At 36.7% G+C, this 17,669-nt stretch overlaps 1 protein-coding gene across 1 annotated transcript in view; it reads right to left on the bottom strand.

Moving 5' to 3' along the window:
- Nucleotides 1–17,669, bottom strand: part of GALNTL6 (polypeptide N-acetylgalactosaminyltransferase like 6) — a 1,480,702-nt gene that overhangs the window by 973,558 nt on the left and 489,475 nt on the right. Inside the window, exon 2 of the mRNA XM_040229727.1 lies at nt 10,144–10,252. Coding sequence (XP_040085661.1) covers nt 10,144–10,252 — 109 coding nt within the window. The remainder of the gene's footprint in view (nt 1–10,143; nt 10,253–17,669) is intronic.

Here is a 17,669-nt window from a genome sequence, read left to right as displayed (position 1 = left end):
TGTCAGAACACATGGCATTTAGCAAGTTCCCTGTATTCTATGACTGGGGTCCATGGTGCCTCCCAACATTTATAATAGGAACTTCAGAGATCCCTGATCAAAGATCACCTTAACAAGTGCAATAATAATAGAAGTGTTTACAACATTGTGAGCAAATGTGTTGGAGAAATGGTGCCAATAGACTTACTGAAAGCAGGGTTGTCACAAACCTTCAGTTTGCAAAAAAAAAAAAAAAAAAAGTAATATCTGCCAAGTTCAATAAAATGAAGAACAATAAAATGAGGTCTGCCTGTATACAGATATCCATATATTAAATATATACTACAGCCCAGATAGTTTACTTATATAACTTAATTAACACTTAAAATAACTCTGAAACAACATCATCATTAAACCACAGTTTAATTAAACCACTAATGAGAAAAATAAGGCTGATTAAGCCCAGATACACTTGCTTAAGGAAGTTGATATTTCAAATTTTGCAACATATGCTTAAACTGAATTTTTGTTTTAAAGTTAACTTTTTCTTTTTTAAAAAACATGAACTGCAGTTTAACAAATTTTCTGATATGTTTCTATACTGCTATTTTCATATTGTGATACTGAAGGGAATTCTCCCTTGGTAACTGTCACTCACCTCAGTTTCAGCTAAATTTCATTCTATTATTAGTCCCATAAAGAATACATTTCAACAGAATGCTCACTGTCTTTTCAGTTCCAGTTTATGTTTTCATTATGATAGAATGAGTGTCAAAGGAAATATTTCATTAAAAGTTAATTTTAATCTAATGAATAATAATGTTGTTTTGGTAATATTCCCAAATTTTACCACCTTCCAACAAACTTCATTATGAAATTTATTGATAACATATCATAGATGTATAAATTAGACTAAACTGCTAACAATAAATGATGTTCACTGTTTATAGTAACAAAAAACAGGCCAGATACTACTTTTAAGAGACACAAATGCTTTTACTTATATATGGAATCTAAAAAAAAAAAAAAAAGGCTGTTATTGTTTAGTCACTAAGTCTTTTCTGACCCTTTGTGACTTCATGGACTGTCAATGGCATTTTCCAGGCAAGAATACTGGAGTGGGTTTCCATTTCTTCCTCCAGGGCATCTTCCAAACCCAGGGATCGAACCCATGTCTTCTGCATTGGATTCCTTTACAACTGAGCTACCTGGGGAACACTGCCTCCCCCCCAATGGTACAAATGAACTTATTTACAAAACAGAAATTGAGTCACACATGCAGAAAACAAACCTATGTTTACCAAGCGGGAGAGGGTGGGAGGAGTACACTGGGAGGTTGGGACTGACATATATATAGTCTCATATATAAAAAGTAACTAATTAAGGACCTGCTATATAGCACAGGAAACAAAAAATAAGAGACATGAGGCATCCATAAAAGATAGCCAGGAGCCACTGTAGTTATGGCACAGTGATCTTTTTTTTCCGCCCCCCCCCGAAAGCAAAGCACTTACGGTCTTTCCAGATGGAGCACATTTTTGTTTCGCATTCTGTTCAGCTGGCAATCTCATTCAATTAAGTAGAATAAAGACATTTAAGAGCAAAATGGGTCCCTGATCAGCACTAAAGGGAGTTCTTGTTTAAAGGAACTTAGGAAAACGCACTGTGAATCATTTTAAACCATGGTGCTTTCTTACCTCTCAAATAGTTTTAGTTCAGGCTTTTCAGAGGTCTTGTGATGAAAACTCACCATATGACTTCTGTCCATGGAATTTTCCAGGCAAGAATACTGGAGGGGATTTCCAATTCCTACTCCAGAGATAGAAGGATAATTGCTATAAAAATTAAGTAGGGTCAAGAGTGGAGAGTGAATGAAATGGACTCTGTCTCTACATGATGATATGGTGTTTGGGGCAGGCACATAGAAACAGATGATATGTGGTCTGAGACCTTAAGGAAGCAGGGCGGGAGGGGCAGTGACAATACAGACCACAGCATTTGGTCCAGACAGTGGGAACAACAAGTGATAAGTTCCTGGAACATATTTATCATTCTTGAGGGGAAGCAGAGGACAACGTGACCAGTGGAGACACTACATACTGAACAGTAGATGAGGAGATGAGAGCCGCTGGTCAGGGGTGGGTCCTGTGCGTGCTCAGTCATGTTCAAGTCCTGGTGACCCCTCAAACTGTTGCCCACGAGGCTCCTCTGTCCATGGATTTCCCAGCAAGAATACTGGATTGGGTTGCCATTTCCTGACCCAGGGGATCTTCCCAACCCAGGGGTTGAACCCGCTTCTACATGGGCAGGTAGGTTGTTTCTCCACTGAAGCCCTGGGGAAGCCCAGGGGTGGATCGTGCTGCAGCTCATATTCACAGAAAGGACTTTCAGTACATTTTGGATTTGATGACTGGGCTTTGTATGCTTTGGGGAAGAGGAGTGGAATGACCTGCTTATGTGTTTTTTAGAAGATGACTCTCGCTGCAGTTTGAAGCACTGACCACAGGGTAGGGATATCAGTGAGGAGGTGACTGAAAAAGTTTAGGTGCAAGAGATTAATGGTCAGCATTCAAACAGCCATGGTGTCGATAACTCTGTCAAGTCATGGGGTCATGGCTGGAGTGAAAGCACCGGCAACTATCCTCATGCTACAGAAATGCTACTAGAATTCATTTTTGTCTATTTTTTTTCTTCCATAGTTTGGAATAGTATTTGAAATATAGTGACATCAATATTTAAAGTATTTGTCAAATAAGTGAATCAACAATTGAATAAAATGACAAGACTGAATATCTTCATTGGTCAAACCTGTAAGTATGACTAACTACACAAAGGAAAATAATGAGAACTTAGGTATAATTCCACAGGATTCCTAAGCCACATAGTAGAATGCATGGTTGTGATTATATGAGAATATAATGTATTTCAGAGAAAGACAGCATCTACAAAGATTGAAAACAGCTTTCTTCCTGTTGAATTCACATATATTGAAATTCAAAAAACTAGTGATAAGCACAGTGAAATCTGAGCTAAAATAAAAAGAATGGACAAAAAATTTTTTTACATTTCAAAACTACAAATAGATACTCTCTAGAAATACAGATCAGGGGCCTTATGAAGGATTTCATAAATCATACCAAGATGTGTTCACTTACATACACAACCCTGCATCACTCTGGATGGATGACTTTAAAAGTATGTTTTACCACTTAAACAGCAATGGTAGGAGAAATAAGGAATATCACATAATTAGAAACAGCTGCCTGCACTAATTCAATTTTCTTCTGGACATCCAGCAGAAGTTATGAGATTCATCATTCAGAGAAATGCCATAGGCAGAGCCTGTCTTTATATCAGAAATATGTCAGATTTTTTTCAATTTATACATGGAATGATGTCAGCTGGATACCTCTTTAGTAGCATATTGTTAGCTGCTAATAATATAATGATTATACCAAGCTTAATTGATATTGACCCATTGACCCATCAATTTATACACTATCTCATATTTCAAAACAGTCTGTATTTCAGTTAATTTCATTCAATTGTTATAATAATTTGAATGATGGTTCAAAAAGCATGCTTATCAATTTTGTGATATAATAAGACTCAAAAGGATAGCTAAGTTGTTAGGAAATAAAATCTAATGTCACTAAATTCTAAAATGATATGAAACTAAATAAAATATAATGGGATCATATATAAGATATATGAGCACAAAAAATAATGTCTAAAATATGACTTTGATCATAGGAAATAATGAGAAAGAGAATTCAGAAAAACTAATTTGATGAAAGCACAAATGTATCTGGTATCAGGATATGACTTTATTCTTGAAAATTTGGTTTACTTCCTTTGGGAAGCCTGCCTGAACTCGAAATGGTATTTTGGACACTATTCTTCTATAGATAATTTGGTTTGGTTAATGCTACTTCCCAAAACAAATACTATGAAATAGAAACTCTAAAAAACATTAATCAGAATTCTTCTAACAAATTAAAAAAAAATCCTTATAATTTACTATAACTGTAAGGATACAGATGTACCAAAAAATAACTGTAAGTTACACCTAATGTTTGGAAATTGTTTAATTGCTCCTTATATATGTTCATTTTTAATGTAAGAACTCTCCATTTCCTCAACCCAAGCCATCTACAGATTCAGTTGCAATCACTATCAAATTATCAAGGGCATTTTTCACAGAAGTATAACAAAAAATTTCACAATTTGTATGGAAACACAAATGACTCCAAATAATGAAAGCAATCTTGAGAAAGAAGAAAAGAGCTGGAGGAATCAGCCCCCTTGAACTTAGACTTCACTACAAAGCTATAGTCAACAAAAGAGTATGGCACAAAAACAGGAATATAGATCTGTAGAATAGGATAGAGTCCAGAGATAAACCCATGCAACTCTGGCTACCTAACCTATGAGAAAGGAGGCAAGAATATACAATGGAGAAAAGAGAGCCTCTTAATAAGTGATGCTGGAAAAACTAGATAGCTACATGGTAAAGATGGAAAGAACACACTTTAACATCATACACAAAAATAAATTTATTTATTATTTTTATTGAAATGAATTGATTATTATTTTATTGAATTTATTATTCAATAAAATGAATTGAATACCTAAATATAAAGCTGAATATTGACTAAAGAAATTAAAATAAAAACAAACAAACAAATGGGACATAATTAAACTTACAAGCTTTTGCACAACAAAGGAAACCATGAACAAAATGAAAAAACAACCATCAGAATGGTAGGAAATACTTTTCAATAAAATGACTATCAAAGGACTAATCTCAAAACTATATAAACAGCTCAAACAACTCAATATAAAAAACAAACCAAATAACACAATCAAAAACCAGCAGACAGTCAGAATGGCTGCGATCCAAAAGTCTATAAGCAATAAATGCTGGAGAGGATGTGGAGAAAAGGGAACCCTCTTACACTGTTGGTGGGAATGCAAACTAGTATAGCCACTATGGAGAATAGTGTGGAGATTCCTTAAAAAACTGGAAATAGAACTGCCTTATGACTCAGCAATCCCACTGCTGGGCATAAACTTGAAGGAAACCAGAATTGAAAGAGACATGTGTACCCCAGTGTTCAGTGCAGCACTGTCTATAATAGCCAGGGCATGGAAGCAACCTAGATGTCCATCAGCAGACGAATGGATAAGAAAGCTGTGGTACATATACACAATGGGGTATTACTCAGCCATTAAAAAGAATACATTTGAATCAGTTCTAATGAGGTGGATGAAACTGGAGCCTATTATACAGAGTGAAGTAAGCCAGAAAGAAAAACACCAACACAGTATACTAACACATATATATGGAATTTAGAAAGATGGTAATGATCACCCTGTATGCAAGACAGCAAAAGACACACAGATGTATAGAACAGTCTTTTGGACTCTGTAGGAGAGGGAGAGACTGGGATAATTTGGGAGAATGGCATTGAAACATATATAATATCATACATGAAACAAATTGCCAGTCCAGGTTCGATGCATGATACAAGATGCTTGGGGCTGGTGCACTGGGATGACCCAGAGGGATGGTATGGGGAGGGAGGTGGGAGGGGGTTTCAAGATGGGGAATATGTGTATACTCGTGGCAGATTCATGCTGATGTATGGCAAAACCAATATAGTATTGTAAAGTAAAATAAAAAAAAATTTTTTAAATTTAAAAAGAAGAAATAAAAAAATATATCAATAGATAGAGTATACTTAAAAACAAAGGAGAAAATGCATTTTAATCCAATAGATACAACCAAACAAAACATTTTGATTAAAATAAACATTCATTAAGATGTAAAAAAGTAAAACTCTCAGAACGCCATACCCAGATGACTTAGTTTACAGGGTATGGTACATTTTTATCAAGTAGATAAAATCCTAACACAAGTATCTAATTTGCTATTGTCAGAATCATAAGTCAAAACTAGCTATCAATATCCATCAGACAACATGACACTTGAGGTCCTGGCAAATGCGGAAACAGTAAAAATAACTAAAATTATGAGGTACAGGATGGGAAAACATTTTGCACACTGTCACTACTACAGACATTATGAATATCTACATTGAGAATCCAAAATAACTTATGGGTAAATGATTATAATCCATAGAAGAGTTTAGAAAGTTTTCTAAAATGAGTCCATATTAAAAAATAATTAAGCTTTCTCTATACCAGCAACAAATAGTTCAGAATCTTGATAAGATTAATAACATGCTCAACACCCATATAATGTTAATTTTCTAGGAAAGCCACTGAAAATGCCTGACAAGCAAATTATAAACACACCCATAAAGATAACAAACAAGCACCAAGAAATATAAACCACAGAATGAATAATTTAACATTGAAAATTGCAAATTACTCCTTAATTTATCAATATACTTAATACAATTGCAAACTTCCAATATTTTGTGTATATCTATGTATGTGTACATAAAGTCTGAGAAGCTGAATAAAATTTTAAAGTAAAATTTTAAAGAAAATTTTTATGTTAAGAATGGCAACACATTCTCAAGGAAGAGAATGGCAACACATTCTCAACAAAAGAAAGCAGGATGAACTTTATCAGATTTCAACAACTGCCATAAAGATATAGTATTCAGCTTTGGCCACCTGATGCAAAGAGCTTACTCTTTAGAAAAGACCGTGATTCTGGGAAAGAGTGAAGGCAGAAGGAAAAATGGATGATAGAGGATGAGATGGTTGTACGGCATCACTGACTCAGTGGACATGGGTCTGAGCAAGCTCTGGGAGGTGGTGATGGACAGGGAAGCCTGGTGTACACCACGGGTGGCTGTGTCAGACACGACTAAGCAGCTGAACAGACATAACAGATTCATACTTGAAACACTAAGTTATTAGTTTAAAGATTTTTACTCATGGGACAGAATTGAGAAACCAGAAAGATAACACACAAATATGGAATCTTTTAATAACAGAGTCAACACTTATGGTCTATGTGGAGAAAAATACATTTTCTAGGTAATGGTGTTGTTGACTGGATAGCTAACTAGGCAAAAACTAAATAAATATTGGGTCCCTACCTCACATGATATAAAAATGAAGATGAGCTGCATTTCAGACCAAATGTAAAAGGTAAAATTCTCAAGCTTAAAAAGACAATATGGAACATCAATTAAAACTATCCTTTAAAAATGATTTGCAAATTTGACAACAATAAAATTAAGAACTCCTATTCATTAAACAATGTAGACAGACATTTAAAAATTTTACAATTTTGGGATAAGATATTTTCACTGTATACAATCAGAAAAAGATATTCAAAATAAGATTACTCTGTGGATCAGTAAGAAAAATAAATTTAAAAATTGGAAATAGAAAGGAATAGGAATTTCACCCAAAAGTAGGCATATATGGTTCATAAGCATAAATAAGAGATCAACTACATTAAAATTAGTAAAATGCAAATTCATGTGACAGTGAGTGCCTCACCATGATGAGAAGAAATGAAAAATCAGGCAACATTAAGTGTCGACAGGATGCAGAGCAATGGGAATTCCATCCATTACTGGAGTAAAATAGATATATCAATTTTGGGAAACAGTTTGTCATATACTACATAGTAAAACTGAAATGTGTATTCCTTGGACATGAAATTCTACTATTAAATATGTACCCTAAGAAAATATTGCCTCTATCCCATAACCATGAGCAAGAATACTTAGAGCAATATCATACATAACCAAAACTGGAGAACTCTCAACATGTTTACAAAGTGGAAACTGTTGTAGAAAATTAAACCGCAGTAACAGTGAATCAACTAGAATTGCACACATGCAGATGGATGGGTCTCAGAAACAATTCTGAATGAAAGAAGAAAATCATACACTATGATTCAATTTTTAAAGTTCAAACACAGGCAGAATGTAACAGGATTAGCTTAGATGTAAGAAATTACAGAGGAAAGTAAGCAGGAACATGGATTTTAAGGTTTCGAGGATACAGAATAGCAGTAATAACCGTTATTACTTGGCCTATTTATTAAGGACGGAGGTGTTGATTTTGACTGTACCTGCATGTATGTCTGTGTGTGCATACTCCTTTTATTTATATTTTACAATATTTAAAAATGATGACTTACAGTCTATTGTGCTTTTCATATATCCTCCAGTGATTCATACACATACTACTATTTAAGAGCTTTTTAATTGCACAAGACATGTCTACTTTAGGAAACTTGTTATAGTACCAATTTTCTTTATAGGTCAATTTCCCTTGCCCCAACTAAGGATGTAAAAATTAAAGGTATGTTTTCTAGTAGGCAGAAAGGCTAGTATTATACAGAAATAAATATGAAATATTCCCTTTTGTATCCAAAATTTGTTGGCACAAGCATCAGACAGGCACACCAAATCAAGTGAAAATAATTTAGATGGATAATTACAGTTATCATTGGTGGAGTTTATAACATGTATAAATAATAGGCCAATTATTTAAATATAAATATATAATCTATAGTCCTAATAGCAATTCTGCAAAGTAGAATATCAGAAAGACAAACTGACTTGCCACTTACACAAAAAAGCTAGAATAAGAGCCCAGTTATATCTCTCATACATGCCCTGTCATGACTTCATTTTGCCCAGATTTTATTACTAGGTGTCTGATAGTGGGGTGTAATGGAGCATAAGAAGACCTGACTTAATCTTGCTCTGCATCTGGCTAGCCATTTGACTTTGGATAATATTTCATGAGTTCTTAAGACCTCAGTTCTGTTTCTTTCCTTTTCTCTTTTAAGGAATTGGAGATTGCAATACTTATCAGAGTCACTCTGAAGTTTAAACAAAATACGTATGTAAAGCACCCAGCACAAAACATCTATTCAATACCTTTTAAGATGATGATGATAATGATGATGAATTTTCTGTTAAATTATGGGAACAGCTCTCCAATGGTTATAAAGAGGAACAGAGGGCTTGCTGAAGGGAGGGCTGATCAAGCAAACAGAGGGAGAAGATGAGAGAACTAGCAAAGTGAGAATACTGCTAAAGAGCTCACTTTCATGACCCTGCATAGAGTCTTGGCCAAGCAAGGATGATGCAATCTGGAAGAGGCTGATGCTCTGAACACAGGGAACGTTCTTGGGGGCAAGCAGGGGTTAGGCGACAGCCTTACTAAGAGAAAAGGACCGAAAGACGAAAATGCAGGACTCTCATTAGGTCAGGCACCCCTGACCCAGAGCTAAGAACATTTGCAGCCCTGAAGAGCCTCATAACCACGTGAATGCCCTCACCTTTGTCTTCCTGGCTGAAGAGTTATTAGGAAGGTTGGCCAGAAGAATCTCAGCCTGAAGCTTCCCAGGGTTCTGCTAATCATCTGACCTGGGATGCACAGTTTCACTGCTAGGCAGATGCTTTTAGCAAACCACAGCTTCTCTATTCCCGTGATATCTTCATCATGACACAGAAAAGACCAACAAACAACAACGAAGCAACAGAGCTCCTTATTCTGAATAGTACAATATGGACTTCTATCATGTTACTATCCCTGGGTTACCACTTCTGCACCCTTCTGAATTCTTGTTGGCAACAACCTAAGTCCTTATAGAAGGACTTCCTTTTATCCTTTACTTTTTCTAAGATGTAAAATGTTTCTTCTATCACTACCTCAAGACTAGAACTGTGCTATGAGTAGATGAACCTACTGAATTCCACTGAACCACCTGTTAGCTTGCCCAAATATCATCAACCTCAGGTCCCTGGCTCTTCTGATCCACTTGCCAGTGTTTAGAACTGTGGTCCTCCTTTCATCCTTGGCCTAGCCAGTTAGATACTCCACGGTCCCAATGAGTGAACCACACTCAAGATATGTGTGTGTCAGGTTAAGACTTGTGGAGCAATTCAAGATACCCTCAGCAATTATTGAAAAACATGCAGAAGTATACAACATGACAGATTTCTAAAACTCAAATGACCTCTTGTTCATCTCCTGTTGTAAATGCAATTCTTCTTTTTTTCCTTTCTGAAATTTGAAATTGTTTTGGTTCTGCCCATCATTGACCACCAACGGTGCCATGAAACCTACCTTCCTGTGCTCAGAAGGAAGGCTAATGAGAGATGCTGTAAGTGACAAAGCAAAGCAGCACTTGGCTTACACTGAACTCCATACCTGAGCGCATAGCCTCTTTCTGCATGCTGCCATAGTCATGCCAGTCCTTTCTTCTCAAACCATCTGTCCATGCATAGAACTGCCCATCTCCCAGGCCCAGTGGGAATGTCTGTGGAAAAGGAAAGTATTCAGAGCATAAAAAGGAGGTAGTTCCTTCTGTGTGGCTGGTAAACACAGCCAGATGCATCATAGGCAATAAAAAATACTCCAATAACTGATTCTCCCCATCTACTGAAAAGAAAGGCATTGCTAGTGACCTGATGGACACACATTTTAAAACCTTTTTTTCTGTTTTTAAAATAAGAGCCTGTGTCACACACAACACCTACTATTTCCAATCTTATTTTATCCAAAGCCTTTCATAATTTAGTGCACCACTTCATCTGAGCATAAATGCCTAGCCATTTTTACTTGTCCAAAGTGTAGATGGCAATAGGGCTATTGATTTTGTATTAAAACAAAATACTTTACAATTCTGTATTGGTTTTGGCATAGATTGACATGAATCCACCAAAATAAATAAATAAATTAAAAAATAAAAAAATAAAAAAAATAAAAATAAAAAAAAATAAAACAAAATACTTTTTTTGTGTGATTTGTACAATTTTCACTCATTTTGATCAAGTACATCTTAATGGACTGGCGACAATATTAGCAAGCATTTGCTGATTGCTCACTGTGTATCAGGTACTAAGAGACTCTATGTATAGAAGATCCTTCAGTCTTTACAAGAGTCTTTGACTGTAAATCTCCATGTATCTGCCACTTAAAAGTATTAATAGAATAACTTGAATGAAACTACAGTGGCCAAGCCAGGACTTGGGCCAGTTCTATTAAGACCAAAATTGGGGTGCTAAGGACTATGAAATACTACCTCCCATCAAGGATTCTGTTAAAATATGGTGTGTGGTTATGTGTACAGTTGAAATGATCACCAAATCAACAATGTAGTCACAACATGCTCTATACTTTTGTGAAACTCAGTGTGTTCTAATGTCACCTTGACTATTATTTTTGTATACCTTGCCAAAGCTGCTTTTTTCTTTATGGTGCTTATTTTTGTAATAAATAAAATGTTTGGGATGAAGCTTATCTTCACAATCTCAGAAGTCAAGATAATATAAAATAAATGATTTCATATTCACATACCATTTTCCTTTAGTTCATTTTTGGAAATAATACATCAACAGAAAAAATAGAAGAACACGTTTGAAAGTTTCAGTTTAGGTAAAACAGAAGATGAATAGTTTCAGTGAAGAAAGTTTACCCTAAGAGCCTTTCCAAATAAAAGGTCTTACTTCTTTGTCTGAAATAGGACAACTATTGTACTTATGAAAAAAGTATCCACCTTCAGTCCATCTTTATGGCTTATAAAGCTTCCACTAGTTTGGAAAGAATAAAAATGGATCTTAATTTTTTTTTTTTTAAGTGGTAGTTAAATCAGAGGAAAGACTTTCCAGATCAGGTGACTATTATCTAAATATATTTTAAACATGTTCATTATAGTGGTAAGTTCAGGAAAACAACAACAGGGGAATAAACACACAAGGATGATGGTGAGTTTACGAAAGATATTAAGAATAAATTTTGAAAGGAGGATGACAAGAAAGAAAAGATGGAAAAATAAACAGGAATATAATAAAAATAAAAGAAAGTGGAATAAAAGAATTTTGAGGTTTAATACCAACACACACAAAAAGCCTCATGCATTTTTTTGGATTGATATTTATTTTATAATTGGAATACAGCTCTAGGCAAGAGAAGATTTGGATCAAGATTATTCTCAAAATAGTAAAAATGTGCTTCCAGCAAGAGCTCTTATGATCCGAACCACTGATTCATGAATTCCTCTAGGCTGAGGTTTGATCATGAAGCACTTTCACTACATCCTCCAATGACTAAATAAAGATGACACAGCAGCAGACTCATTGATGTGAAGATATAGTGCTGTCTGGGCGATACCTTCTGTGAGGCAGAGATGGTGCCCAAGGCCATCCTGTTAGGGAGGACGGTTCTTCTCATTAGAGATACTGAGGTTTTCAGGCATCTTTCAAGGATTCCTGGCCTGAAATGAGGGCTTCTGTGTGAGCTATGATGTCCTGAAGGCCACTGTTGTAGTTCAGTGGCTAAGCTGTGTCCGACTCTTTGCAGCACACAGGCTTCCCTGTTCTTCACTATCTCTCAGACTTTGCTCAGACTCATGTCCATTGAGTTGATGAGGCCATCCAACCACCTCATCCTCTATCACAGGCCAGTGGGAGGAACAAAGATGGCAGCTGAGCAGTGGTTCAAGTGGGAAACAGAACGTGTCTTCCCAGCATTTTGGAAAGGGAGGGGGTCAGTTTTAGGACCTTGACCTAGTTGTGCACAACATGTCTGTTGCTCAGGGCACACAACAGTGTCATGTGACAGGAGAGGGACTAAGGGCTAGAGATACGCAACAATGGCCCACCTTCTCCCCTTGCTCAGTGATGCACCCAATTCCAGGTATGACGCATCTCCACAGACCCAGTAAGCAGCAGGACAGTGGGTCCCAGTGGACACTGAGTGGTTTCCCCTCACCCAGGGGTGTCAGGTAATGCACCCACCCCTATAGGATGTCCCAGGTCAAACCTCAGAGCTGCACGAGTCCCAGGTGTCATGGGGCTTGGTGTTCTCAGCCCACAGCACACTGATCCCCAGTGAGAGTTGGGAGTGGCTGTCTCCCTTCACTCTGTACCTTTACAGTGCTGGGTGCCTCTGCAGGGGTCCCTGGTCTGGCATAAGGCACAACAGGCTCCATGGGTTGATTGCTCAAATGTCTTAAAACGCAGGTGGTACCTCAGTCTCCCCAGCCATTTGTTTCACTTGTTAGTAATTTAACCATAGCTTTAGTATTCCATTTGTTTCTTTCTACAAATTCTGCTACTTGTAGATTACAGGAAAGATGGAACCTCCATCTGACGCTGAGCTATTTTGCCCCGTCTTGTGCATCATGACCTTTGAACGTGTCTCCTTGTCCACCATCATCTGACATCATCTGGCTTTTTACCCAGCCACATGGGGCTGTTTAAAGCACCTGAAGCAGGGCATATAATACCTATTATGCACTGTTCTTGAATGGTTTCTCCTATTTCCTGAGGCCCCCAGGGAATTCATTTTGTTTGACAATTACCATTCTGAAAGGAGTACATGAAGGCTTATTTCATATGCAGAATACATCATGTGAAATGCCAGGATGGATGAAGCACAAGCTGGTATCAAGATTGCCGAGAGAAATATCAATAACCTCAAATATGCAGATAATACAACCCTTATGGCAGAAAGTGAAGAAGAACTAAAGAGCCTCTTGTTGAAACTGAAAGAGGAGAGTGAAAATGGTGGCTTAAAACTCAACATTCAGAAAACTAAGATTATAGCATCCAGTCCCATCACATCATGTCAAACAGATGGGGAAATAATGGAAAACCTTTTTGAGGGGCTCGAAAATCACTGCAGTTGGTGACTGCAGCCATGAAATTAAAAGATGCTTGCTCCTTGGAAGAAAAGCTATGACAAACATAGCATATTAAAAAACAGAGTCATCACTTTGCCAACAAAGGTCTGTCTAATCAAAGCGATGGTTTTTACAGTAGTCATGTATGGATGTGAGACTTGGATTATAAAGAAAGCTGATCACTGAAGAATTGATGCTTTTCAACTGTGGTGTTGGAGAACACTCTTGAGAGTCCCTTGGACTGCAAGGAGATCAAACCAGTCAATCCTGAAGGAAATCAATCCGGAACACTCATTGGAAGGACTGATACAGAAGCTCCAATATTTTGGCCACCTGATTGAATGAGCTGACTCATTTGAAAAGACCCTGATACTGGGAAAGATTGAAGGCAGGGGGAGAAGGGAGTGGCAGAGGATGAGATGGTTGGATGGCATCACTGACTCAACGGACACAAGTTTGAGCAAACATGGGGAAATAGTGAAGGACAGGGAAGCCTGGCATGCTGCAGGGTCCAGAGTCAGACACGAGTTAGTGACTGAACAACAAATCCATATGACTAGGAAGAAACACAATGATGACATTAGGAAAACCAGCCATGAATCTTGGCAATTTTTTTTTTTAATTTCTTTTTCTCCTCTCTCCTCTTGTAAGGGAAACAGAAGAAAAAAAAAAATTAAATGGCTGTAATTAAAAGCTTTTGCCCAAAGAACCATCAACACAACAGAAAGGCAAACCATGGAATAGGAGATGATATTTGCAAAGTATATGACTGATAAGGGGTTAATAACCAAAGCATGTAAACAGCTCATGTGACTCCACTTCAAAAAAAAAAAAAAAAAAAGCTGATCAAATAAATGGGCAGAAGACCTGAAAAAACGTTTTTCAAAGTTACAAGGGAGAGATACAGATGGCTAATGTAGAAAGGTGCTTAAACTTGTTATTAATAATTATCAGAGAAATGCAAATCAAAATCACAATGAGATATCATCTCACACCTGTTACGCTGGTGATTATCCAAAAGAATAAATCTGTTCTCTAGGAAGTAGAGAAAAGGGAAAGAAAGCTGATACAATGTTGGTGGGATTGTATATTGGTGCAGCCACGATGGAGAACAAATGGGTGATTTTACAAAATTAAAACCAGAACTACCATATAATTCAGCAATCCAGTCCTGGGTATATTTTTGAGGAAAATGAAAATAGAAATTCAAAAAGGTATATGTACTCCCATACTCATAGCAGTATTACTTACAGTAGCCAGGACATGGGAGCAACATACGTATTTATCAACAGATTAATGGATAAAGAAGACGTGGTACATATCATATATACAGTGGATTATTACTCAGCCATAAAAAGAATGAAATTTTGCCATTTTCAACAACATGGATTGACCTGAAGTGTATTATGCTTAGTGAAATAAGTCAGAGAAATAAAATAATGTATGATGTTACTTATATGTGAAATCTGGAAAAAAAAAAAAAAACAGAAACAGACTCATAGACACAGAGAAAAAAATGTAGTGGTTACTACTGGGGAGAGCGGTAGAGGGGCAAGATAGGGGCAGAGGATTAATAGGTGCAGACTAGTAGGTAAAAACTAAGATACAAGAATGTGGTGTGCAGCACGGTGGATATTGCCAACATTTTATAAAAACTGTAACTTGGGTATAATCTACAAAAATCACTGTGGTGTTCACTTAAAACTAATATAACATTGTACATCAACTGTAGTTAAAACTTAAAAAAATGCAAGACTCACTCACAAAACATGTATCACAATGTACAGTAGACCCTTTTAATTAATTTATCTTTTTGATGGCTAATGACCAAAATAGAGATTAGATGTGTTTACATTCTTTTCACCTGCCAGAAAGGTAGGTACATGTGTGTGTGCATGCTTGCTCAGTTGTGTCTAACTCCTTTGCAACCCCATGGACTGTAACCCACCAGGCTCCTCTGTCCGTTAGATTTCCCAGGCAAAAATACTGGAGTGGGTTGCCATTTCCTCCTCCAGGGGATCTTCCCAACCCAGGGATCAAACCTGTGTCTCCTGCATTGGCAGGTGGACTCTTTACTGCCGAGCCACCTGGAAAGCACAGAGAGGTAGATGAATAAACCTAAATCAGTCCCAGTCCATTTGAAAAGAACCATCTTAGTTCTGAAAGCTTGCAAGTCTAATTGTTAGTCACTCAATCAAGTCGTGTTTAACTCTTTTTGCCACCCCATGGACTGTAGCCTGCCAGGCTCCTCTGTCCATGAAATTCTCCAGGCAAGAATACTAGAATGGGTAGACATTCCCTTCTCCAGGGGATCTTTCTGACCCAAGGATCGAACCCGGGTGTCTGCCATTGCAGACAGATTCTTTACCATCTGAGCCAAATCTTGACCATCAATAAATGACTCTATTGAATTCTGGCCTTTCCTTCCACGAGAGCCATATCCAAGGCCAGGTTCACTTGCTCCTCTCCTGATATGGCAACCCACTCCACTGTTGTTGCCTGGGAGATCTCATGGAACGGAGGAGCCTGGTGGGCTATGTTCCATGGGGCCACAGAGAGCCAGACATGGCTGAGGAACTAAGTGCTCACACACACACACACACACGCACATACACGACATATGGAAGAACTCGGATCTGGGGCCAGAAGACATAAATTAAGGTTTCAAACCATATGAAAAAAATGTGCATTTTCTCCAGGCCCCTCAGCTAATTCATATCTGAAATTAGAGTAATAAAAATAGTACCCGACTTATTCACTTGACAAGCATTTTTCAGTAGTAAATCACATAAAGTATCTGAAAGCCCTGGCTGATCATAAAGTGATATATATAAATGTGAGTTGTTTTCACAATCTCTCCTATTTTTATAGATGTTTGAGTTATTCCCACTGTCCTTGAAAAGTTACAACATAGTTGAAGAGACAAAACTTATATACAGTAAACAAATGATGAAGTATGTGGTCCAAAGTATACTACAGTAAATCTTAATAGAATATGGTGATGGGTGTGAATTCTTACATTGGATGTCATTAGGTTTCTTATATATTATTGCTATTGGAGATATGTTCTAAGCAATCACATAGAGAAAAATAATACAATTGCAGCAATAGTAATATAATGAATGACATGGGTGAAAAAAAAAGACATAACTGACATTTATTCTTGTAAAAATCTATCCTCATAAGAATAGGAGGTGAATTCAAGTTCAGAGATGTTAGGGTCACATAATAAAGTCCTCCAGAACTCATAAATAATAAGTGGAAAACTAGAATTTGAACCACACCCATCAGCCTTTAAATCTTATGGATTACTAAAAATACACTAGCATGGATATTTCTCATGATTCCCTCATTATCCACTTATTCAGTCATTTTAAAATGTTAGGATACAAATAAATAGATGAAATTAAAATATCTTCTCACACCATATAACAATGAACAGAAAGGTAGGTATATATCTAAGTGTAAGGCCTGAAATCTTAAGAGAACATAGGCAGTATATTCCTTAACATAAATTATATGAATATTTTCTGGATATGTCCTCTAAAACAAAGGATATAAAAGCAAAATTAAACAAACTGGACCTAATTAAACTTAAAAGCTTTTGCACAGCAAAAGAATCCATTGACTGAATGAAAGACAAACTATGGAATTGGAGAAAATATATGACCAACAGGGGTTAATATTCAAACTATATAAATGGCACATACAATTCAATATGTTTTTAAAAATCAAGAAATGGAAGGAGAAGACTTCTTTCCAATGAAGACATACAGATGACCAACAGGCAAATGAAAACATGCTCAGGACTGATAATTTCAGTAGAAATGCAAATCAAAACCATAACAAGATCACCTTACACCTGTCAGAATGGCTATCATCCCAATATATACAAATAACAAATGGTAAAGATGTGCTGGAAGATGAACTGTTGTTCACTGTTGGTACAATGTAAACTGGTGCAGCCATTGTGGAAAACAATACAGAGGTTTCTCAAAAACAACTAAATATAGAATGACTATAAGACCTAGCAATCCTACTCCTGGGTGTA

The sequence above is a fragment of the Oryx dammah genome, unplaced genomic scaffold (assembly GCF_014754425.2).
Source record: "Oryx dammah isolate SB20612 unplaced genomic scaffold, SCBI_Odam_1.1 HiC_scaffold_1, whole genome shotgun sequence".
In the NCBI taxonomy this organism is placed as follows: Eukaryota; Metazoa; Chordata; class Mammalia; order Artiodactyla; family Bovidae; genus Oryx; species Oryx dammah.
The sequence above is the reverse complement of the archived record's forward strand: the minus strand, read 5'-3'. Positions and strand labels throughout refer to the sequence as shown.